This window comes from Lutra lutra, chromosome 7 (genome assembly GCF_902655055.1).
Source record: "Lutra lutra chromosome 7, mLutLut1.2, whole genome shotgun sequence".
NCBI classification, from domain to species: Eukaryota; Metazoa; Chordata; class Mammalia; order Carnivora; family Mustelidae; genus Lutra; species Lutra lutra.
In genome coordinates, this window is record NC_062284.1 from 129847081 (window position 1) to 129873283 (window position 26203).

The window sequence follows — 26203 nt, forward strand, 5'->3', positions numbered from 1 at the left end:
CTGCTTCCGGGTCAGAAGAGGCCGGACAGCGATATGGGGAAGATGGCGGCAGCCGTGGGCTCTGTAGCGACGCTGGCGGCAGAGCCAGGGGAGGACGCCTTTCGGAAGCTTTTCCGCTTCTACCGGCAGAGTCGCCCTGGGACCGCAGACCTGGGAGCGGTCATTGACTTCTCGGCACCCCGCGGCACGGGGCCTGGTGCCCGCAAGGTACGGACAGAGGAGCGGCCCGGTTCCCCGGTCGCCTCCCCTCTTGGAGGGGCTTCAGGGTCCTCCTCACCTCTTTTCGCTGCCAGACTGTTATTGAGTAATTCCCGCTCTCCATGGGCGCGGAGTTTAAGTGTCCACGAAGCGTCACACTTGGGCGGTGAAGAACTGTGCTGCCAGTTCCTCCACGCGGCCATTCCTGGCTGCGGCCTCAATGCTTGGGACATTAACTGTCCATTTGCATCTCTACTTCGATTTGTGTAAAAACGCATAAATTGTATTCATAGATGTCAGGATAGCGTTCTGCAGTTTGAAAAAAAAAACAATTACTGGAGTCGTCCCGGAACTGAGAGGGATCGATGTTGTTAAACCGTTGTCCACAAAACTGCTCCCTGTCGTCTCTGGGCCCTTTAGCAAGAGGGAGTTGAACGATTGAGATGATCTCTCCACGTTTGAAAGTAAAGGGCAAACGAATCCAAACACTATCCATTGTTTCTACCTTCCCCTGTGAAATAAGAAAAGCAACATAAAGGAGGACAGGGGTACAGGGAAAATCACAAATGTACTATAATGCGTAATTTCTTTACAGTCGCTGTAGCACTGAGGATCCCTGATCCTTTAATTTGGCCTTAGTTTTGTCCACAGATAGCTGCATGCAGAATTCTTTCTAAGCTTACTATAGCCTGCAATAAAATCGGAATGCTCTAGTAGCACCATATTTGTCTAGAACTCAGCTTCTTAGGAACTTAGTTTGTTTACAGAAGTGGTCTTAGAGTTGTCAAAATAGCATACAGAAAGTCGGTTCTCTAAGAATAATATACATGGGTCAGATCCTCATTCAGCTCCTTTTGCCCGTATTTTGCTGCAATACTTAAATACTTTTAGAATGGGGGTGCCTGGGTTGCTCATTTGGTTAAGTTTCTGACGCAGTTTCAGCTCAGGTTATGATCTCAAGGTAGTGAGATCGAGTGCCACGTCAGGCTCCACAATGAGCATATGGAGCCTGCCTAAGAGTCCCTCCTTCTCTGCCCACCCTGCTGTGCTTGCCTGTTCTCTCTCTCTCTCTCTCTCTCTCTCTCAAAAATACTTTCAGAATGTAAGCCTCTGAGGAGATGATTGTGTCTAGCACAGTATCTTAAACAGTAAGCACTCAATAATACATTATCCATTGAGTACATAAAAACTTGGATATTTAGGAGCACCTGGGTGGCTCGGTTGGTTAAGCCTCTGCCTTTGGCTCAGGTTGTGAGCCCCCAGCCTTCAGGCTATCTACTCGGCAGGGAGTCTGCTTCTTCCTCTCACTCTTCACTGTGCTCTCCCTCTCTTTCTCAAATAAGTAAGGATTAAATCTTAGAACAAAACAAAACCTTGGGGTGTTTTGTTCCTCTGCTCAAAACAGATTGAAAGTAGCAAACCGGAGAAGAAAGTTGCTATGAGAGCAACTAATGAGCAATGAAGAAAGTGATAGCTAACAGGCAAGAGTGGAAGGAGGGCTTTTTTTAAAGACTCAGAGGTTTGTTTCAACTTAGCATGGAGAATAAGTCCACAAATTTAACTTCAGATATGAGGGTGTTGCTGAATTACAGTGCATTACTAAGTATGGTCTATTTGAAAGATCATTATAAAGTGTTTGAAATAAAAACATCTTATCAGTACCTGGAACAATTGGCTGGTGAGGTCTCTCAGAACATTCCAGATAACCATTTTATTATAGAGACTGGTAATAATAGACCAGCCACTAGTTGCTATTTTTTTCTGGAAATCTCTACACTTGGTGAAGTTGATAGGATAAGAGATCATATCTTTTTGGAAGAGAACATCTGATGTATTCTAAGGCAAGCCAGACTCTTGTTTGTTACTAATGGAGGAATAAAGGGTTTTGTTTTCCGAATGTCCTTACTTTAGTGACTGAATATTGGATCCCTTAACCAATTTAATGAGCCATCCGTAAGATGCTCTTATATGCAAAGAAAACTTCATGAGCCCTGGAAAAACTTAATTTCTCAGTAATTAACAAAGGCAAAAGCTCTGAGTTTCAGTTTGAAGTTTCATCTAAAAGAATAAACATGCGAGGCGCCTGGGTGGCTCAGTGGGTTAAGCCGCTGCCTTCAGCTCAGGTCATGATCCCAGGTCCTGGGTTCGAGCCCCACATCGGGCTTTCTGCTCAGCAGGGAGCCTGCTTCCTCCTCTCTCTCTGCCTGCCTCTCTGCCTACTTGTGATTTCTCTCTGTCAAATAAATAAATAAAATCTTAAAAAAAAAAAAAGAATAAACATGCTAGATGGGATTGGGAGGGAGACAAACCATAAGTGACTCTTAACCTCACAAAACAAAATGAGGATTGATGGGGGGAGGGGGCTCTTGGGAGAGGGGGGTGGGGTTATGGACATTGGGGAGGGTATGTGCTATGGTGAGTGCTGTGAAGTGTGTAAACCTGGCGATTCACAGACCTGTACCCCTGGGAATAAAAATATATGTTTATAAAAAAATAAAATTAAATTTAAAAAAAAAAAGAATAAACACGCTTTCAGCAAACAGGGTTTCCAGTTTTACTGAAACAGTTATTCTGTCTGGTTGGAGCACTCTCTTCATTCTCTTAACCTCCCCTGCCTGATGCTCCTCACAAGTCCGTTAAAACACCAACTGTATACAAGTGCCTCAGAAGCGTTATTGTTGGACCGAACTGAGGTGAACAGAATTTTCACTGAGGATATTTCAGTACCTCTCTCACAATTTAGAGCTTTCGAAGAAATCCACAAAGGTGTGGTGTCATACAAAACGGTAGTCTTGAAGGCCAAAATCAGCCTGCTTCTCACACTGCTTAATTTTATATTGCTTTCTAATATTTGTTAGTATATAGATGACAAAACTGAGGCTCTAAGAAGTCAAGTGACTTGGGGGCGCCTGGGTGGCTCAGTTGGTTAAGCATCTGCCTTCGGCTCGGGTCATGATTCCAGGGTCTGGGATCAAGCCCCATGTTGGGCTCTCTGTTCAGCAGGGCGCCTGCTTCTCTCTCTTCCTCTGCCTGCTGCTGCCTCTGCTTGTGCTCTCTCTATCAAATAAATAAATAAATAATCTTTAAAAAAAAAAGTTAATTGACTTACCTAAGTGTTACATCAAGTAAGTGATAGAACTAAGTTTAGGAGCCCAAACTTAGGACTCCTAATTTTTCCTTATACAGAAATATCTTTAGAAGTTCGAGATTCTCAGATCGGACTTGCAAAATAGCTTTAGCCCTCTAACTTCTCTTTCCTTCCTGCTAGGTGGTTAGATCTCAGCTGAGTGTGTCTTCTGTCAGTGACCACGATGCACATAGAGCAGGACTTCAGCCAGTCAGCAAGTGGCAAGCTTATGGACTCCAAGGCTATCCTGGTGAGTGCAGCTGACCTCAGAAGACAAAATCAAATAATCATTTGTCTAATTTCAGGAGAGGAGTTGTAAGCAGGTAAATACACAAAGAGGAAAACTGAACACAAAAATATTTCACTCCCAAACTCCTTTTAAGTCTGCCTCATCTAAGATGTCCATTTATTTAGAATTCCCAAAGGTTAGAACAGGAGTCAGTAGTGCCTACCTTAAGTGCAGAAAATGACACACCAGGTACAAATCAAAAATTATCACATTGATTCTGGGCTCCCTGCCACAACTCCAAACAGCTGCTCTGGCAGAAGAACCACTTTGAATGCCGGAACAATTCCTAATGGTCACTCTAATCACAAAATCTCTATGTTTTTGTGTGGCAAAAAAAAGAAAACAACCTAAAAATTGTTGCTATTATTAAGGCTGAGCTTTTGAAAAGAACATTAATAGTTAATGAGATCAAAAGCCCTAATAAACTAAATAATTTAGCATTTTGCACTTCAGTAATATTGGGTAGCTCACATTACACATCTAGAAACTAACATAATGAAAGATGGGTAATGCTTTTAATCTTTTTTTGAGTAAACTTGCCCCCAATGTGGGGCTCAATCTCACACCCCAGATCAAGAGTCGCATAACTCCGGACTGAGCCAGCCAAGCGCCCCTAATCTTTTTTTTTTTCTTTTAGGATCATGGGGCCATTGTAGATTAATTATTATGAACTATTTAGAAAATGCAGGGCACCTGGGTGGCTTAGTCAGTTAAGCGGCTTCCTTTGGCTCAGGTCATGATCCCAGGGTCCTGGGATCCAGACCTGCATCAGGCTCCCTGCACAGCAGGGAGCCTGCTTCTCCCTCTCACCTCCCCCCACCTCATGCTCTCACTCTCTCAAATAAATTAATTAAATAGAAAATACAGAAATGCCTTATGTGATCAAATAAGCTTTTATCTGTCATCCTATTTCATGGAGAGGACATAAAGTTAACACTGTATTTGTGATTTCAAATACAGATTAAAAGCAAGAAAAATCCCTAAAAAATACCAGTTTTCATTATTATGCCATGGGCCAGGTCTGTGTCACAGCTCTTAATAATTTTGACCACTGATGTATTTGTTAACAGTATAGGATGGCATAACAGTATCAGTACTTCCCTAAAAGCCCTCGTGCACTTAAATTCTTCATGAAAGAAGAGTCAAATGATGGCTTTAATGTATGAAGGTGTGGCTTGCCATGAATTTGGATGAATGAGGAGCGTGCATCACCAGTAGTCTTATGTGTACCTTTTGTTCTTAAAGGCTGCCCTTGACGTTTCAGGCCTACCTCCTGTTTTCAAAGCCTTGTTTCTCTCTTGCTATGCCCTCTTTTAACAAATTGCTTAAGACTACAAAGCTATCAACCCTACTTTGGTTTATCTGTTGTCCAAATAGTTGTATTGATTTTGAGGTTTTCTGGGATTTCACACTTAAGTCACATTTTGTGAGTTGGTACCTCATTAGAGGTACCCTCAGAGACTTCATTCTGTCTTCCCTGACATTTGAAGCTGCATTTAGTAGAAGTCCAATGTCCAAAACGTGGGAAATGACCATCTCTGATTTAGACTTGATCAGAGGGATTGTGTGAACTTCTGGATTCTGCTTGTTGTGAAGGAACCTGAGTAACCACAACCTGTCCTTTTAAGAATGAGCAGGAAGTCATGGGTCTGAAAGAAGTGTAAAGCTGAGAGGGAACCTGACAGCAACCAACATTTGAAAGGTTGTCATACCACAAAGGGATGAGAGCAGTACGTACTAGTAGTGAAGGCCTAGGTTCTGACATGAGGCTACCAACTGGATGGTTCTACCATCCACTATATGACCTTGGGCAAGTTTCTTAATCTTTCTTGGCCTTGGTTTCCTGATAGGTAAAATGTGTATAAAAAGGTGCTCACTTTGTAAGGTTATTGTGAAGATGAAATGTGAGTACACTTTGAAGTACTTAAGCCCATGCCTGGCACATAGTAAATGATTGATAAATGAGAGAAAGCTAGAGGTATTTTTGAAGAATGAGAAACTAATTTGGGGGTTGCTATGTGTATCCAAACCTAAGATCAATGCATGAAAATTAAAAGGAGGCAAATTTTAATTCAGTAAAAGGAAGCAACAATCATCTAGAGTGGACTGTCTAAAAGGTAATCATTTTCCTGTTACTGGGTAAGCAGTAGTCTTCCTTTAATCTGATATTTTACAGAATGTTATAATCTTTATTTTGTGAAGTAATGCTGATAAGTGGGTAAGTTGGGGGTTTCCATATCTTTTTTCCTCTCTCTCAAAATACTGACAGTCCTGTCATACTCTAAAGTTATTTGGAGAATTTTGCTGGTGCATGAAGTGCAAAAGTAGCCTCCACTCAGAAACAAATGTTCTCTCTCCTGTCCTCCAATTTTAGAGGAAGAGGAACACCTTCTGTTCAGAGCCGGTCCCTTCACCTTCTTGATTCCACCTACTTTCACCCCTTCCAGCTTTTAAGACCTTGCTCTGCTCCTTGCCTCTCTTCCATTTTCAACCAGTTCCAATCTCTGCTGGTTCTTCTGCATTATCTGTAAGCATGCTTAAGCCTTTCCCAACCCTAAAAACCATAAACTCTCCCCTTAAATTCTTTATTCTTCCATGACTGGTCTTCAACCTCTGTTTCCTTTTATAGCCAGGTTTCTGCAAGGCATTATGTGCGTAACGGCTGTCTCTGCTGTTCTGTCGCCAGGGGCTTCACTGATGACAGTTTTTCATCTTTAATTCTTAAGAAAGTACATAGCATATGTTTGTTGAGTATTTAAAGAATGGATCTTTAGTCTGCATAGGATTCCAGTTAAATATTGTTATTCCTCTTCGACACAGGAGAAGAATGACGTTAGACTACTTTCAAGGTCACAAAGTCCTTTTCCGCACACGTGCTGTAGGTATTTGCATCATGCCGTACTGAGTGGATGTATTTCACAGCGTCTTTCTTCCCTGTTCTGTCCATCAGATTTCAGTCACAGGCAGAAATCACACCAGTTTATTTTAACTAAGGGAATTTAATGTAAGAATTATTAGCTAGATACTAGAAGACAGAAAAGGCCGGGAGGGGGGGCCACTGAGCACTCACAAAGGTAGTAATTGCAGGAAGCAGCTACCACCTTTATAAATGACAAATACCCGGGCGCCTGGGTGGCTCAGTGGTTTAAAGCCTCTGCCTTCGGCTCAGGTCATGATCTCAGGGTCCTGGGATCGAGCCCTGCATCGAGCCCCACATTGGGCTCTGCTTGGCGGGGAGCCTGCTTCCCCTACTCTCTCTGCCTGTCTCTCTGCCTACTTGTGATCTCTCTCTCTGTCCAATAAATTAATAAAATCTTTTTTAAAAAATGATAAATACCTGGTACAGATTTGAGTGGTGACTTGTGGCGTGACCAGTTCTAAGTTTGCCTTGGGGTAGCACAGCGGATAGTTGTGGAATATTTGTTTCTCTTGAGAATTTCTTTATTTCCTCCCTTCCTCTAAAATCGGAGAATAGGAATGAGAAAATTTGCTTATGAATGTGGAAGCCACAAAGCATGAGCAAAGGGGGATAGGGAATATATAATACAGTAGTGTGTATAGGATGTCATCGAAAACAAGTTATATCAATAACTGATGGAGAATTTTCTCCTCTCCTTTTCCCCACCTGTCCTTTTGTATAGGATTTATTTTTATCCCAAACCCCTTCCTCCCAGGTTACCAGTGGCACTGGGTGAAGCAGTGCCTTAAGTTATATTCCCAGAAACCAAATGTGTGTAACCTGGACAAGCACATGACCCAGGAAGAGACTCAGGACCTGTGGGAACAGAGCAAAGAGTTTCTGAGGTAAGTGTTTATCATATTCAGCTCAGCGCCCTGCACATCTTTAGAGGACCTGCTCTAGAACAATGCAGTGAAAGTAACTGAACTGTTTTTTTTTCCTTGTTTCCATGCAGAAACAGCACGTTTCATTCTTTCCTCTGGGAACATTTGGACAGATGCTTTGACAGTTACATTAAATTGATATCCATTTTAAGTATTTCCTTATCATAGCTCAGATCTTGAGTTCATCCTCATTAATCATCAGCTGGTCCAGCTTCAGCCCTTTTTCTCCTTAGAGTGGGTTCCAGGGGCACGTGGCTGGCTCAGGTGGTAGACCACGAAACGCAGATGTCAGGGTTGTGAATTCGAGCCCCACATTGTATGTGGAGATTACTTAAAAATATATAATGTTTTTAAAAAGTGAACTGTGAGTTCCTTTGAAGACTTGTACCCTGGAAGAAATTAACACCAAAAGCTCTTTATTTCTACCTTCCTAGATGAAGTCACTGCTACTAGCAGTATTATAGTCAGTTGTTCCTCATGAGAACTAATGTTTGCACCTTAATGTTGAATCAACCTTTATTCATTCACAAATATATAATTGTTTTGAAGTCAGGTGCCCCATCATTCCACAGAAATTTATTGAGGATTAATTGTATGCAGGCATGATGCTAAGAACTGGAGATACAAAGATTCTCAGGACACTTTCCTTGTACTCAGGAGGGCATAGTCTATGGCAGGAACTCAGTGTCAACAGGAATAATTATAACAGAGCTTAGAAAGTGTCAGAATAGGTGTTTAGAAAAATGCTGTAGGGGCCAGAGAGAGATGTAATTCCTCTAGGCAGAAGAAGGTATCAAAGAAGAAAAAATTATTTTTTAATTGGGTCTATTATTCTCTTTCTACGACCACCTGGGTTGTCATCCCAGGTCTGCCACTTGAGCAAATTTCTTAACCTTTCTGTGCCTCATAGTAGTCCTTCCCTCATTTAACAGTGTGAGGATTAAACAGGGTAATATGCGAGAAATCTTCGGAGCAGCCCATTAAAACCACTGCTCTGGCTTTGTGTGTTCTCTTTGGACTTAGGATCTCTAATGGTTTGGTTTTCAGAAACTGTGTCATACTGATTCCAACAGGGGAAATAGAAGAGTTCCTTTAGTTGCAAGAGGAAAGGAAAACTAAAATTCTTTGGTTTTCTTTTTTTTTTTTAAAGATTTTATTTATTTATTTGACAGACAGAGATCACAAGTAGACAGAGAGGCAGGCAGAGAGAGAGAGAGAGAGAGGAGGAAGTAGGCTCCCTGCTAAGCAGAGAGCCCGATGTGGGGCTCAATCCCAGGACCCCGGGATCATGACCTGAGCCGAAGGCAGAGGCTTAACCCACTGAGCCACCCAGGCGCCCCTCTTTGGTTTTCTTTTGAAGCCTTTTTGGTCTGCAGGTTATGAGAAAGGCAGGAGCAGTGGGAAACACCCTCTGTAAAGCTTTTGGTGATGTCGTCTTTAGAACTGAGAGTGAAGTATAGGAAGATCATGGTTGAGTGAAATTTGTCAAAAGAGCTAGAGTTTGAGGTTAAACCAGCCTATGTTTTCAAGTAATTGATTTTATTCCTTCTGACAAATAACTGCAGAAATCCTAGTTATCATCTTCCATGATAATTCAGATGAACCTCATTAATAAATCATCGTAAACAGTGGTGAGGGTCTTTTTTGAGGTTTTGTTTTTTTTGTCTTGCCAATTAGTAAAAATAAAAAATGTGGTGGTCCTACCTTCTGTTGTCAAGGGTTGGAAGAAAGTGATAGGCTCAGACATTGTTGGTGGCATTGAAAATAGATTAGGACCCTAGTTCTTCTGTCACTATGTGATACGTGTTTTGATTTCCTCATCTTGGGAACAAAGGGATTGGACTGGATAAGCCATTTCAGGTGGTTGGATCATGGTTGGATTCATCTGAACAGTACATGCCAGCTCTCCCCACTTTTCCACAGCAGCTCAGAAAGGGAGAGGGCCTGTCATTGAAGAAGATTCCCTAGAGATTCTGATTATTGACCATAATATCCACATTGAGGACTGCTGAGCCAGAGGACCTCTAAGGATCCTTTCCATTTTAACTTTTTAGTGTTCTGTGGTCAAGGAAGAAGAAACTTTTAAGTAGGAAATGAAGAAGAAATATTTGAACTTAGAGGGGAAAATAAGTCTATTCACAAAATTAGGGCACCTTAGTTCTGTGAGTGCATAGTGTCGCTGGAGCCTTCACAAGATCGCAGTAGTTAGGTATAAGCATCTTCCCTGCAGCATTGTTCGTAATGAGAGGGGGATGAGAAGCATCCTAAGTGTTTGTCAGCAAGAGACCAGATAAATCAAGAGTGACATACCCCAGCAGTAGAATGCAGCCACAATACAGCCATTCAAAAATCTTAAATCCAACTCTAGCAAATATAGGAAGGCTACCACCATAGTAAAATCAATTTTCAGCATCTCGTCATGGCTGCCTTAGTCTGAGCCACCATCATTTACTGCAGTAGCCTCCTAGCCTGTCTCCCTGCGTCTGTTCTCATGCCTCTTCAGTCTTTCTTCTTTTTAAGATTGTATTTATTTGTAAGAGAAAGCATGTGCACATACATGAGCTGGGTGGAGGAGGCAGCAGGCAGAGGAACAAGCAGACTCCCCACTTGGCAGGGAGCCTGATGTAGGGCTCTGTCGTAGGGCCCCAATGAGCCAAAGTCAGATGCTTAACTGACCAAACCACTCAGGCGCCCCTCTTCAGTCTGTATAGAAGTCCCTGCACTTCTCTTAGAGTTTCTCATCTTCAGTACTGCAGTTCAGTTCTGAGTCATCATCCAGAGTCGACAAGGACATCATAAGTTGAGGGCTAGGTCTCAAGGGTCTCCAGCCAAGCCAGTCTCACTTAGGACACCAGGCACAAGTTTGGGAGATCCCAAGCTACCCACACTTCTGACCAACTGGTTTCAGATTCAGGGGAGTTCCCATGACCCTCTCAGGTTCATAACTCACTAGAACAACTCACAGAATTTAAGAAAGAAATTCAAGTATATAATCATACTTACGTTTATAGTTTTATTATAAAAGATACGAATCAGGACCATCCCAATGAGGAAAATGTAGGGCAATGTTTGGGAGGGTCCTGACTACAGAGCTTCCATGTCCTCTTTCCATGGAATCAGGAAGTGTCACCTTCCCAGGAAGCTCTCCCAAACCTAGTATTCAGTTTTTTGGGCGGGTTTCACTACTTAAGCATGTTTGATTGAATTATTAGTCACATGATTTTACTCCGTTTCTAGCCCCCAACCCAGCCCCTGAGGTTTAGCTAATCACTTGACTGAAAGCCTCCATCCCTCTAATCACATGGTTGGGCTTCCTAGCCTGACAAACTCATATCCTGAGTCATCTCCTTAGCATAAACTTAGCTGTGGTATAGGGCCCACTGTGAATAACAAAGATACTCCTATTTCTCCAAGAAATTCAAGGATTTAAAACCTCTCTCCCAAGAGCCAGGGACAAAGGCCAGTGAAAATTCATTAATGCAACTCCATTACACTTAGAATAAAATCAAAAGTCTTTACCATGGCCTACGAAGACCGTGGTGATCCATCCCCCAGCCACCTCCAGTTTCATCTCCCACCATTCCTTTCCTTTATTCTGCTCTAGCTGTAGTACCCTCCGTGCTTTCCCTTCAGCACATCAGACAAGCTGAGATTCGTTGTACAGGCTGTTCCTTCTACCTGGAAAACTCTTCCCTTAGATAATCAGTGACTTGCTTCCTTTAAGTCTTTGGGTCTTATCATCTTATGAGAGATGATTCCCTTATCATTAAACTAAAAATAGTCCCCCATTTTCCCTCACTCTTCATCCCCTTGCCCTCTGTTTTTACTCTTCAGTGCATGATAATTACCAAATATTTGTGGAATTAATAAGTGGATCCTATCTTGTACCTTTTGAATTTTGTGAATGTATCAGCTATTAAAAAATAACTTCTTAAAGAATAAGACGAGGAGAAATACTAATTTCAATAAAGCAACTTTGCTTTATCTATTCCATAAGTTAGCCAGTGAAATGTTGTGCATCCATTTTTGTATATGTGGAAGTTTTTTGCATTAATGTCCTCAGTGTGGAAGCAGGATTAATCTCTTCCCCTTTTCTACTCCTTTAAGACTTTGTTTATGAAACTATTATAAGCACTTGTTAGAGTGGATCCAGTCATGGGGCCCTTCTCCCTCCCACTGCCTGCCGTGCCCCTCCTCTGCCCCAGACCTTGAAGTCTTTGTAACCTCAGTGCCAACCACAGTTCTTTGTATATATTAGAAACTGCTTTTTACGTATTACTTTAAGTAAATTGATAACCCCCTCCGTTAGGCTGATGAAAACATGCTGAATTTGAGAAGGATCAATTAAAGACTATATAGTACCTTTCCATCTTATTTTCATTACTGAATAATGTACATTTGTGTTTTAGGAAATACTTGATGCTAAAACAGATATGAAGATTAAAATTAACTCCCTGCCTTTGAGGAAGGGACAATTAAAGGAAGAATTCGGGTACTTACATACAGAATTTGTAGGTGAATAGAAGTCGCAAGGTGCTGTGGTGGCACAGTGGAGGGACAGACTGAAACTAGGACAGATTTCCCTGAAGAAGTGAGGTTAAACTGTGTGTGTAAAAGCATGTCAGAAAAATCTGCTGTACGGAGAATAGAGTAGAAGAGTAAAGAGCATTTCAGTAGAGAAAATTGTATGACCAGAGGCACAGCCATGAAGGATGGGGAGGGTAGTGCCCCCTGTGGGAAAAGGAAGGGAGGTAAGATGGGAAAGGTAAGAACCGGATTATTAGGGGGGTTGTGTGCCTTTTGGCAAAGTGTGGACTTTGTCCTCTGAATCCCTATGGGGATTCATCAGGATTAATCAGATTTTTCACTTTAGAAAGGTAACATTTTTAAAGATTTTATGTATTTGAGAGAGAGAGAGGGAAAGAGAGCACAAACCAGGGGAGTGGCAGAGGGAGAGAGAAGCAGGCCCCCTGCTGATTCCAGGACCACGGGATCATGAGCTGAGCTGAAGGCAGGCGCTTGGCCAGCCAGGCCGCCCAGGCGCCCTTAGAACCACGGTTCTTGGCAGTGAGTAATATGGACGGAAAATACAGTTGTTGCAAAAAGCACAGTTAAGAATTTAGCTTATTAATGGAAGAGACATTGTCAGCAAGGCTTGGTGACCAAGACATTATGAGAAGTGGGAGACAAGAAGTTAAGGATTATCTGCAGATTTCTCCGTAGCACTCACAGGGTAAAACTGAAGTTTTTGGTGAAGGGTTTTTTTCACAGTTTTATTGACGTAATTGGCATACAGTATTGTATTAGTTCAAGGTCTATAACGATTTGGTATGTAAATATTGCAAAATAATTATCTAGGTAAGTTAAGTCACCTCACGTAGTTGCAAAGTTTTGTCTCGTGATGAGAACTTTTAAGATTTGCTCTTTTAGCAAATACACAATACGGTTTCGTTAGCTGTAGTCACCGTGCTGTACGTTGGATCCTCAGAACTCAGAACCCACGGCCCACGCCCGCCCGCCCTCACTTTGGCAGCTTTTAGTCTTCTCTGTTTCTGCAAGTTTTAGATTTTTTAGATGCCACGTGTAAGTAAGATCATACAGAGTTTGTCTTTCCCTCACTAACATTTCACTTAGCACCATGCCCTGAAGGTTCATGTTATCACAAATGATAGGATTTCCTTTTTTATGGCTGAATAGTATTCATTTATGTGTTGTGTGTCATGTTTTCTTTATCCATTCATCCCATCAATGGACACTCAGGTTGTTTCTTTGTCTTGGCTGCTGTGATTATTTATGTAAAACTCTGGAAGTCCCTCTAAAAGTTAAAAATAGGATTACCAGAGGAAGAGGAAGAGAAGGAGCAAAGACAAAATTCTTAGTGTAGTTTGGGGATTAATGTTTTTGAAATGCCTGTTGAGGTAGCCAGGCAAAGATGTCCAGTTTGCCTTTGGAAATACGGAACTGAGCTTTGGAGTGAAGTCAGGGCGATCTGTCAGTTACATGTAAAGACCACCGTAAAGCCGGGTGTGCAGCTGGCTCAGTCAGTAGGGAACACTTGATCTTGGGGTCGTTGAGTTTGAGCCTCACACTGGGTGTAGAGATTACGTAAAGAAATAAAACTTTAAAAAATGATTGAGGGGCGCCTGGGTGGCTCAGTGGGTTAAGCCGCTGCCTTCGGCTCAGGTCATGATCTCAGGGTCTTGGGATCGAGCCCCGCGTCGGGCTCTCTGCTCGAAGCAGGGAGTCTGCTTCCTCCTCTCTCTCTGCCTGCCTCTCTGCCTGCCTCTCTGCCTGCTTGTGATCTCTCTCTGTCAAATAAATAAATAAAATATTTAAAAAAAAAAATAAAAAAAAAAATGATTGAAAAAATAAATATCTGTAATGGGGTTTTTAAGGCTTTTTATCATAAACAACCTTAGACATTTTCTGCCCTGAGTGAGTACTGCTGCTTTCATAATGATTCACTAACATCCCTTGAAGCAAGGAAAGAAAGGAATTCCCAGTGCTTAGTTATGACACTCAAACTAACCCTGCACGAAGAGTGGACAGGCAGGGCAGTTCATTTCCACGCAGTTAGGGTGCAGTTGAAAGCAGCACTAGAGGACATGACTGCTGAGAGAAATACCAGCACTTACACAAAGCACTTATCCATGACAGAAAGTGAGCAAACTGCTGTGTAGGCACATTCGCCAGAGGACAAGGTGGCCAGCTCACCCATCCGTCATCCTCCTGCCAGGGCTTGGAGCTGCAGCAGGGGCAGGGAGCGGAGTATGTTTCTGTTTGCAGTGAGAACCCATAGTCAGGGTCGTACTTGCTTGAAAACATTCTTCTGGATGATTGGATAAAGATTTAAAGTTAGGTCCCGACATACCCCTTGCACTCCGTAGAGCGAACATGGCAGCTCTTTTGGCACTGAGCCTTCCTGGCCTCCTTTTAGACAAGTCAGGTTTAAAAAGAGAACAGCCCACCTCTCCCCCCTCCTCTTATTCATCTCTCAGTATTTCCTGCTTGAAAATCATCTGGGCATGGGTTAAATTTGGTTTTGGCCTTAAACTATTCAGTGTTCAATACTGAGTTTTTTGGAATCTTGGTTACCCAGAGCCCACAGGGACCAGAATGGTCCCTAAGTAGTGCTGAGACAGGAAGTGACTAGTGTTAGCCTGTCCTACTGTCACATCTGGAAGGCCAATCTTATAATTATTGTTACTTTCCTACCAGAAATTCCATACAAAGAAAGGAAATTGTGTTCTCAGAGGCTATGAAATGAGGGGTGGAATCTTAAACCTACCTGGGTCTGACACATTACACAAACGTGTGTGTGTGTATAAAATCATCCTCAAATGGTGTAATCAATGATCACAGCTCTTCTTTCACTACACAAGTCTTTAAGTTTTTTTCCTTTTTGTTAGGTAGCCTAGACTTAATGCTTTTACACCCTTACACTAGCCCCCCTCAATAATGCAAGGCAAAGCCCAAAACCTTCCTTACAGTAATACAGTTAAGGTAGAAAAGAGATGTTCTTTTGGTTTTCTAAAAGAACAGATTTTAAAAGGTATAATATAGGATGTTTCTATTTGTGCTCGATTATTACTATGATTTTGATGATCTTATTGTAAACAATACCATAAAACTGTGTTAATTGTAATAGTGTATGCCCTGTTCCTTAGGAACATTAGACTGACTCTCGATGGAAAAGCAGCTTGGTGATACTATATTGAGTATCTAAAATGCCATCGCCTTCTGAATTATTTTATTTATTTATTTATTTATGTTAGGGGAGGTGGTAGAGGTGAGGAGCAGAGGGAGAGGAAAGGAGAGAATCTAAAACAGGCTCCATGCTCAGTGTGAAGCGCGACGCGGGGCTTGATCTCACAACCCTGAGATCATGACCTGAACCGAAATTAAGAACAGATCCTTAACTGACTGAGCTACTCAGGTGCCCCCTGAATTATTTTTAGAGCTGCATTCTTTTATCTTTATTAGTTTAGATCAATCTAATTTTGATATAATAGCATGAGTTTTTCATCAAGAATAAAACGATCTTGGGACGCCTGGGTGGCTCAGTTGGTTGAGCAGCTGCCTTCGGCTCAGGTCATGATCCCGGCGTCCTGGGATCGAGTCCCACATCGGGCTCCTTGCTTGGCGGGGAGCCTGCTTCTCCCTCTGCCTCTGCCTGCCATTCTGTCCACCTGTGCTCGCTATCTCTCCCCCCTCTCTCTGACAAATAAATTAAAAAAAAAAAAAATCTTTAAAAAAAAAAATAAATAAATAAATAAAATAGTTTAAAGAATAAAACGATCTTTTATTGATCTAGAAAGGTGGAAGGTATCTTGTTTTTTAATTTTGGCTAGCGTAGTGTTTCTCAAAGTGTGTTCCCTCGCTCAGCAGCATCCCTATCTCTTGGGAACTTATTAGAAATACAGATTCTTTGTCTCCATCCTAGACCTGCTGAATTAGAATTTATAGGCCTGGGCCCAGCCATTTGGGTTTTAACAAGCCCTCTAGGTGATTCCCTTGAGCATTAAAATTTGGAAACCACTTGGCAGAAACTGTTAACCACAGTATTCTCAGGAGTCCAGAGATGAGAGGTCATTCTTATTTTTCTATCTCAAGGCTACTAAAATAGATTATGTTCTCCAGAGGGGATCATTAGGGAGTTTTTTTATTTGTATCTTTAGCTGAAGAAACATTGGTAGAACCCATGTTGTGTTAGTAATTATGCATTCCTTTCCCCCCACCCCCCAGTTTTTATAGTTTTTACACATAGAAAATAAAATAATGAATGGTGGTTCTACATGGTAACTGTTCACATCAGCTAGTAGCAGTCACTGGCCATGCATATATATTGTTTCCCCTGAACTGCTAATCATAACCTGTCTTCTCTTGTGCCAGGGGTCCCCAAGACCACACCCAGTTTTGATGATACGCCGGGAGGGGTCAGCACATACCTGTCCTTGTGGATAAGACTTACTCTGATTCAAAGAATACAAACCAATAAGGTGAAGGGAAGAGACACATTGAGCAAAGTCCTGGGAAAACCAGGCTCAAGCTTCCAGGGTTTTCTCCCAGTGAAGTCACACAAGGTGTGCTTAATTCCCCCAATAGTAAGTTGTGACAGCATGCATGAATTGTTGTCCACCAGGGAAACTTAGTCCCCAGGTTCTTACTAGGGGTTGGTCCCATAGTCTCTATGTGACACAAACCAAATTCCAGACTCCCAGAAGGAAAACAGCTATTTAACATAAACCATACTGTTTTGCACAAAATTTAGGCACAGTGAGTAGCAGTTTTGGGAATGGTGTGAACCTCCCCAGAGTCCAAGCTCCAGATGCCTGCCAGCAACCAACCTTGTAAACAGACATTTCAGAGGCTCTGCCTTTTTTCTACACCGCTCTCCTCAGTCAATCTCCTCAGTCAATCGGTATTTTTTCCATTCCTTTTTAGCTACTGGCCTTGATGTGTATCTGTGTCACAATGTCCTTAGACTGTAAACTTTGTGAGGACAGATAGCATCTATTTTGTAAACTCTTTCAAACATCAAGGCGAGTGCCACTTGCAGTTTGAGCCTCTAATAAAGCCTTTGCCTCTGCCTATGTGGTACACCAGTATTGCCCACTGCTCCACTCTGTTTAAATGGTGGCCATTCTTCAATGCCACGTTCAACTCCCAACTCTGCCATGAGGACTTAACTGATTAGACAGCTAACTTTTTCTTAATTCCAGTGGCCCTCAAAGTCTCATGTTATACAGTTTAGTACAAATTTTATACTGCCTTGGAATTTCCTTTGATTTTTTTCTTATACTTACCTGTCATCTCTTGTCAAAATGTGAATTCCTTAAAGCAGTCTAATCTTTTCTTTTTTAAACAGCAGTGGTTCTTGAACCAAAAAAAATTGTTTGATTACTGATATAAATTGCGTAGGAGAAACAAACCCTAAAATTATTAGGCCTGGCATTCTTGTATTTTTAGATATTTAGAGGTAAATCAAAGAAGCTTCTTCCTCTAGAAGAAGTGTAGTTAATCCCATAGATTTGATCAGACAGGATATAATTGCAAAAAGGGCACTTCTCTGTTTTACAGAAGCCTCCTGTGTTTGAACAAGGGGATGTCAGAAACCAGATCAATTACAGTGGTCCTTAATAAGCTATGTTAGACAGGGTTGAAGAAGTCATGTTAAACCAGTTATTTTTTATTGTATACAATGTATATTTTGCCAAACTTTTCCCCCCAACCTATAATTCTGGGAAGCCACCATCGTTATAAATGTAGTGATAACTATAATTAATCATACCTCACTTTCAGCAAACCAAATTGAACATGTTCTGTTAGCCAAATTTTCAATTACCTGTAGTGCCCTTGGTCCCATTTCCAATGGACAGGTAAAGATATTACTGTGTTGTTCTTATCTTATCATTACTGAGATGGTGGAAACTTGCCATTTAAAATTGATCCCATTCAGAGGTTTTAGAACCAAGGACTAAAAATTAGAAATGCTAACATGGGGGCGCCTGGGTGGCTTAATTGGTTAAGCATCTGCCTTTGGCTCAGGTCATGACCATGGAGTCCCAGGATCAAGCCCCACATTGGGGTCCCTGCTCGGTGGGGAGACTGCTTCTCCCTCTCCCCCTCCCCCTGCCTATGCTTTATCTCTCTCTCTCTCTGTCTCTCTGACAAATAAATAAAATCTTCAAAAAATAATAATAAAATTGATCCCATTCAGCAAAGGATTTAGAACCAAGGACTAAGAAGTGCTAACATGGGGGCATCTGGGTGGCTCAGTCGGTTGAGTGCCCGACTCTTGATCTTGACTTAGTTGATGATCTCAGGGTCCTGAGATTGAGCCCTGGCCCAGCTCCCTGCTAAGCACGGAGTCTGCTTGGGATTCTTTCCTTCTACCCCTCCCACTTGCCGTCGCTGCCCCCCCTCCCCAGCATACATGCACTCTCTCTCTCTCAAAACAATAAATCTTTAAAAAAAAAAAAGAAGAAAGAAATGCTAACATGTTTTTTAGTGTTATATATTTTGGTCAATTCCTTTGACTATTCTCACTTCCCCTATCAAGGTCTTTGCTAACAGCTTATACCAAGGAATACCAAATTCCATGCATGCAAAGAGCTGTTGACTGCCCCCATTTGAGGTGAATAAATCCTCTTTTGTCCCCAATCTTCACAGGAACAAAGAAATGAATAAACGGAGACCCCGAAGCTTACTAGAGAAGTTGCGCTGGGTCACCCTAGGCTACCATTACAACTGGGACAGTAAGGTATGCAGAGTTCCTTGCAAATTCCATTGTCTTCATTTTTAAACTCCTTGGGCTTAGTAGTTGGATATGTTCCTGGGCAAGCCTGTACACTGTCAGATTATCCATTGGTGGAAGGATCTCTTTCATTTATCTCTTAAAATCCTCTTGATAACAGTGTCCCAAGAAGAATGAATAATTTCCCCCAAGAGAAAATTCATATGCTCTTACGTTGTATTATTTCATCAGAAGTCATTGGTGCTTTCTCTTAAGTACATTTTAACATTTTAAGGGTACAGATTTTTCTTTACTGCATTCAAGAGCAATTCTCAATTAAAACCTTTATTTCCATTATTGTTTAATATCTGTTTGGAGTAGAAGGAGCTCCTTATGCTTCTGGTGTTCTCCATTACCTCACAAAAGGCACCTTTGCCTGCTGTATAAGGTCTGAGCAACACACAGATAGGAAAGAATGTCCTTCAGTTAACAAAGTCTGGTGTTTTCTTGAGGTACAGTTTCTTCATTCCCGACCTCCATGTTTCCCAAAGTACCTCCTTTATCATGGGCAGTCTAGTGCCTCTTGTCTCCGTTAGATGTTCGCCACCAAATAGAAGGACTCATTCTGAGAATAAACTGAATAAAGAGATTGGTATAGACCACCTTCCTGCTAACTAGTAACTTTCTAAAAGCTCCATAGTTTCAGTCAAATCAGCCTATTAACAATACATTAACTGCTCAAAATAGTGATAAATGTTGCTTGGAAAGGTTCATGACATAATTCTTACTTTCACTGATGCAGAGTCAGTAGAAGACTGGATATCCGTGTTTGGGGAAATAGCCAGGTGATTCTCTCCGGGTTAGCCAGCCCGGGTTTGAACCTGGCCTTCCACAGTGCATACCTCGTAATGGGGCTGGGGGGGGGCGGTGGCGAGCATCAAAGGTGTAATGCCTGCGTCGTGATTGCAGCAGTGCCTGCTTGTTCTGAGAAGTTAAATGCATTAATACAATACATGTTAGCTTATTGTTTTTTATGATGTTATATTTATTGCTGATGCTGTTATTCCCCAAGGACTTAAAGTTACTCTCACTTAATAAGAAAAATGTGGAGTGAAAAACTATCAGAAACTGAGTGACTCAATGGCAAAAATTAAAAGAGAAGTAAGAAGACTAGTGCATAGACAGTTGGGGGTAGGGTTGAAAGCCCACAGAGGTAACCTAGTGCTAGAACAGTAGCTCTGACCAGTTGATATTTTTTTTTTTTTTTTAAGATTTTATTTATTTGTTTGACAGATCACAAGTAGGCAGAGAGGCAGGCAGAGAGAGGAGGAAGGCACCCTGCTGAGCAGAGAGCCCAACGTGGGGCTCTATCCCAGGACCGTGGGATCATGACCTGAGCCAAAGGCAGAGGCTTAGCCCACTGAGCCACCCAGGTGCCCCTCTGACCAGTTGATCTTGTGAGGGATTGAAACTTGAAAGGGTAGGGAAAAACCTTATAGTTCTCTGGTTTGGGGAAATTAAATGGGAACTCTTCATATGTGCACTTAAGGAAAAAGAAGAAAACGTAAAACACAGAAATTCCAACTGAAAAGGCTTGGCCATCCATTAAAGACCTTCTACAAAAGTCTTCCTTAATGTGAAGTTAAAGGTCACTTCTGGCCAAAGTGCATACGTTCTCTCCAGAGGTGTGCCTCTGTTGCTACAGCTGGGATACGTCAGGGTGCTAGTGGAGAGGTGAGACAGAAGTGGATCTGCTAATCTGCTTTGAGATTATTGGGCAGAGGGAGATGTGAGAACAGCAGCAAGACAAAGAAGGGGCATTGGGCCGCTGCGGGCTTACCGAGCAGAGCAGCCCTCGCCCTTGTCTGCCAAGAAGACTGCCACCTTGTTCTCCTGAGCTGCTTGGTTTTGTAGAGAGAGTGAGTGTTCTGCCCTTTGATTTGTTTTGTTCTATTTAAGAGAAAAGGAGCATTGTGATCTTTACATGCTACAAATAGTTCAGAAAGGTAAATGTTGGAAATTACTTCCATTTTAAGGTTCTGCCTTGACCATGGTGTAAAGTAGTTTCAGTCCAGATGTTTTGAACATGTCATCCCATCAGACTGACCAGTGAAAATAGCACCATGCCATGTTGTGGTCTGGGGGCCCAAAACCAAAGTGGCTATTGTATTAGAATTGCTTGCTTTCTTTCCTTTTTTTTTTTTTTTTTTTTTTTAAGTAAGCTTTATATTTTAGAATAGTTCTGAATTTGCTGAAAAGATAGTACAGAGTTCCCATATACCCCACACTAGTTATCCCTGTTAGCATCTTACATTATTATGGTACCTTTGTCTCAATTAGTGGACCAATGTTAATGCATTATTACAGTGGTGAAGTCCATATTTCATTCATATTTTCTTAGCGTTCATTCGGTTTTCTTTTTTTTTTTTTTTCTTTTTTTTTTTATGATTTTGTTTATTTGGCAGACAGATCACAAGTAGGCGGAGGGAGCAGAGAGCCCGATGCGGGGCTTGATCCCACGACCCTGAGATCATGACCTGAGCCAAAGGCAGAGGCTTAACCCACTGAGCCACCCAGGCGCCCTGGTTTTCTTAGTTTTTAACTGATGTCCTTTTTCTCTTCCAGGATACACATCACATTTGGTCATCATGTGCCTCTTGGCAGTGACAGTTTTGAGTCACTTTTTTGTCCTATGAAAATGATCCTATTTGGGATTAAAGTATACCAGAAAGAGACGTAGTAATTGCTTCACGTGTAGACTCCATGCAGGGGGGACTTGTCTGATTTAGCACCATGCAGCATGGTGCCTGCCGTGTCCTAGGTGCTCACTGTTTTGAACATCTCATTAGATTACTGGATGCCTCAAAAACAGATGGATAAATCATGCTATGTTAGGATTACATGTAAGTTAGATCATTTAAAGTGGTAATTAATCTTATGCCATAGTTCCTATTTTCCTGAGATCATTGTTTATTTTTCTTATTTTCCCTACTTCTATCAAAGAAATACTCAGCCGATCATTCTACACCTTTCCCTTCTGACCTGGCTTTCCTCTCAGAGCAAGTAGCCGCAGCCTGTGGGTTTCGGGGTTTCCGAGCCGAGGCAGGTATCCTGAATTACTACAGATTGGACTCCACACTGGGAATCCACGTAGATAGATCTGAACTAGATCACTCCAAACCCCTGCTGTCTTTCAGGTAAGCTGGTTCTAGGGATTTGGTTACCTTCTACCACGTCATTCCTTATTCAAAAGCGTTTCTAAACTAACTAACTAAATAAAAACCATTTAAGAAATGGTTGGACTCTACCATCTTTTACTTCTGGGTGTCTTAACAATGTTGTCGTAAGTAAAATTAACCTTGTCCTTAAGAGTAGTAACCAGGGGCGCCTGGGTGGCTCAGTGGGTTGGGCCGCTGCCTTCGGCTCAGGTCATGATCCCAGGTCCTGGCTTCAAGCCCCCCGTCGGGCTTTCTGCTCAGCAGGGAGCCTGCTTCCTCCTCTCTCTCTGCCTGCCTCTCTGCCTACTTGTGATTTCTCTCTGTCAAATAAATAAATAAATAAATCTTATTATTATAAGATTTCATATTATATATATATTATATATTATAATAATATTATTACAAATAAATAAATAAATAAAATCTTTTAAAAAAAAAAGTAGTAACCAAATTACAGTTAATGTTTGTGTTTAAGACGCATGGAGTCTCCCTTTTGTATTGAAAGTTATCGTCAGTGTCTGTGGAAGGCCGTGAGGCAAGACAAGCAACCTTTTCAGAATAAGGAAGAGTAAAGTATGGAGGCCTGACTAGTTTACTCTCTTGTCTCCCTAGACATGAGTTTAAATTGGGCAAAGTGCTGCAGCTGTATCCAGCAGAGAAAGTGCCTGAACAGTGTCCTTTATTAATTGCCTTATCTTTAAAGTGCGCAGGCCGGGAGCTCAGTCATTCAAGTGTCTGCCTTCAGCTCAGGATCCCAGGGTTCTGGGATCGAGCCCCACATCGGGCTCCCTTCTCTGTGAGGAGTCAGTTTCTCCCTCTCCCTCTACCCCTGCAGATGTGCTCTCTTTCTCACTCACTCTCAAATAAATAAATAAAATCTTAAAAAAAAGTGAACAGGCATGATAAATATAGAAAAGGACTCAATTTGTTGGAAGGCTTAAATCTTAAAGATGGGTAATAGTAAAACTAAATTTTTAATCTGCTTATTTAAGCACTTCAAATTTTATGTTGCAGCAGTCCTGTGGGCTCTGCTAAGTTTAAGCAGCAGATCATGGGTTGGTCACTTACAGACGCAAGCTGGAAGAGAAGGCTCTTAACACAGATTAAAAAGAAGGATGTGAGAGCAGTAGGTGTTGAGCTGAAATACGAGAAGAATGCAGTTGGCAGTAACTTTCCCAGCCTCAGTTAGTAACAGAAACTTACTGTTGCATGTTCTTTTACTTATTTTTTTATAGCTTTGGACAGTCTGCCATCTTTCTCCTGGGTGGCCTCAAAAGAGATGAGGAGCCCACAGCCATGTTCATGCACAGCGGTGACATCATGGTAATGTCAGGTTCCAGCCGCCTGTTGAACCATGCGGTCCCAAGGGTCCTTCCAAGTCCTCAGGGGGAGAGCCTGCCGTGCTGCCTAGAGACGCCTCTGCCCACCGTCCTCCCCAGAGACTCCGTGGTAGAGCCCTGCTCTGAGGAGGACTGGCAGGTGTGCACCAGCTACTTGAAGACCGCTCGTGTGAACATGACTGTCCGACAGGTACTGGCCACAGACCAGGACTTCCCTGTGGAACCCATGGAGGAGAAAAAGAGAGACATCACCACAGAAGGTTTCTGCCACCTGGATGACGAGAATTGCCAAGTAAAACGAGTGAAATTAAACCCTGACAGCTGAGACTTGGGGAGCCCGTTCTTTTCCTCAGGCAGGTCTCACAGTAGATGACCATGCTTTCTTGTATTGCCATAGACTTTAGCATCAAGACAAGCCAAAAACAGAGACAGGGAAAAAGTCATCATGGATCACAGTGTTGCCTTGGAACCCATCCTGAAGAGTAAAGCAGCTAGCCACTTTACTCAGAGATGTGTTGGACATGGTCCAGTCTGGTTAGATGTTAGCTCTGTTGTATGTGAGAAGTCCAAGCAGCAGCCAGAACAGCCTTCCCAGCCTCTGCCGTTACCTCTGAGAGAGGCAGAAGTGAGTTGCCATGTTACTGGAGCCTTAAATACCTCAGATTTTATTAATGGGAAACCTGACACCCTTCCTGCTACCCCATCTAATGATTTGTGGTAAAATCATGGTCCCAAGAACCAGTCATTAGTCTCATCCTCATTCTTCCAGCCATCCAGTGATCTTTTCTTCCGTCTTCTCTGGCCTTCACAGAAAAATCCTATACACATTAAGACAATGGAACTAGAAACCTCATCTCCTAGGAAAGAAATTAATCACAGCTCTCTCTTACCTAAAAGATAAAATATATATAAAGCCACAGGAAGAGGAGCGGTAGTTTCTCCAGATTTCCTTTAGGTCTAAACTCTTCGTGTTGGCTTTTTATGCAGTTTTAATTGTTGGACTAAAAAAGCCCCAAGGGTGTTCTGTAACTGTTTTCTCCATGAATAAAACTCTCTCTTTTAAATTAAAGATCTGTATCTGTCTTCAAGGGTTAGTGAATCTGGGATTAGGGGTTTTTTTGTTTTTTTTTTTTTTTTAGATTTTATTTATTTATTTGACAGAGATTACAAGTAGACGGAGAGGCAGGCAGAGAGAGAGAGAGAGGGAAGCAGGCTCCCCGCTGAGCAGAGAGCCCGATGCGGGACTCGATCCCAGGACCCTGAGATCATGACCCGAGCCGAAGGCAGTGGCTTAAACCACTGAGCCACCCAGGCGCCCTCGGATTAGGTTTTTTTTTTCCCTGTTTTTACTTGCTGCATCATTCGTGCTGTTGAAGCCCTCTAGCTGCTTCCGCCCTGTACCATCCCGCTCTGCCCTAAGGATTCTCTGTGATTATCTCACAGGAGAGAATATTCTTTGATATTCTAGTCACTGCTATCTTTTGTGATTGTGGGCAGCTTGGGAAATGCATGACGCACCAAGTTTTAATATTTGTACCCCCACCAGCTCGAGTCACCTTAGGTGACTGCTTTACATTTCTCTGGGCCTCAGTTTCCTCATCCATGACATGAAAATAGTATTTACTCCCAACTTCCATTTCAGTTGATAATGGGAATTTAGTGCTCCTTTCTAGAAACATGGTGTCAGTATTTTATAACTGCATGGACCCAGAAACACTGCCTTTTGTCAGTGTGAACAACTGTCTAGAAGCCACTTCAATACCTGCTGCTTGAGACAAGACTTGCTGAGTCTGCATGTCTCTGTCCTCCCTTTTTTCTTCTTAGGAACATTGTATATTGAGGTCATATTTTGATACTTGTTTTTTAAGAAATAAAAATTAAAACATTCATCCCTTACATCTAAATAACCTCAAAACTTAGTGTATGCTGGAAAATTTTTATGTAATTAAAGTATTTTAAATAAATAATTTTAAATTACTAAAATCACCACTGGAAAAATCCCTTTTAAAGATTCTATTTATTCACTTAACAGACAGAGATCACAAGCAGGCAGAGAGACAGGCAGAGAGGGGGAAGCAGGCTCCCAACGGGGAGAGAGCCCAACGTGGGGCTCGATCCCAGAACCCTGGGATCAGGAAAAATCCCTTTTGTTTTCCCTTAGTGTACATCATTCAGGACCCACTGAAAACCCACATCTGTTGTTTAGCAGTCTAGTAGGTCAGCCCATCCTTCAGCATCAGAATAGTTTGCTCTTCAGTTAGTTGAGTATCAGACAAAGGTGCTAACTTGTGTTTAGAAACAATGTGATACCGAAAAAGTACATACTCAGACTATAAACTCAAACCCCACAAAGTGAGATATGTGTGCTGTGAGAAGCCTGTGGAAATGGTCCCGCCAAGAGAAATGCAGATCCCAGTTTCGCAGCCCACACTCCTTGAGAGATGTGCTGATTGGGATGGTGAGGAAAATTATTTACACCATTAAGTTCTCTAATTTTTATTTATTTTTGTGAGGCACCTATCGTTGAAGCTCTATAATGCAACTCTATTTTCACAGTAAGCAGAAAATGAGGCAATTGAGGAAAAAGGAAAAATTGGTGATTTTTTTCCACTTTTCCGTGAGGATGACCCCCCCAGGATTGGCTGGTTCTAGTTGTCCACCAGACATTCTCCAAGTCAGGAGATGACAAGTGCTGACCAACCTCCTGTGTGTGTACTGCCCACGGACTAAGAATAGCTTCTACGTTTCTAAGTGGCTGGGGAGAAAAAGTCAAAAGTCGGAATAGTATTTTGTAACACCTGAAAATGAGAAAAGAGCCAAATTTCTGCATCAAGTAAAGTCCTATCAGAACACAGTCACACTGGTTTAGAGATGGCCTGGGGCGGCTCCTCATCGCGCACAGGACAGAGTTGAGTGGTGGCAGCGGACAGCACAGGGCCTGAGGGATCCAGC

At 42.1% G+C, this 26203-nt stretch overlaps 1 protein-coding gene across 1 annotated transcript; it reads left to right on the plus strand.

Annotated features, from left to right (window-relative positions):
- The first annotated feature begins 1 nt into the window (after window position 1).
- On the plus strand, window positions 2-24320 carry ALKBH1 (alkB homolog 1, histone H2A dioxygenase). Its single transcript, XM_047736274.1, has 6 exons — window positions 2-207; window positions 3467-3575; window positions 7256-7418; window positions 18630-18720; window positions 21697-21890; window positions 23147-24320. The coding sequence occupies exons 1-6, from the start codon at window positions 34-36 to the stop codon at window positions 23574-23576; spliced, it is 1161 nt and encodes a 386-aa protein (XP_047592230.1). The 5' UTR covers window positions 2-33; the 3' UTR covers window positions 23577-24320.
- The last annotated feature ends 1883 nt before the right edge of the window (window positions 24321-26203 follow it).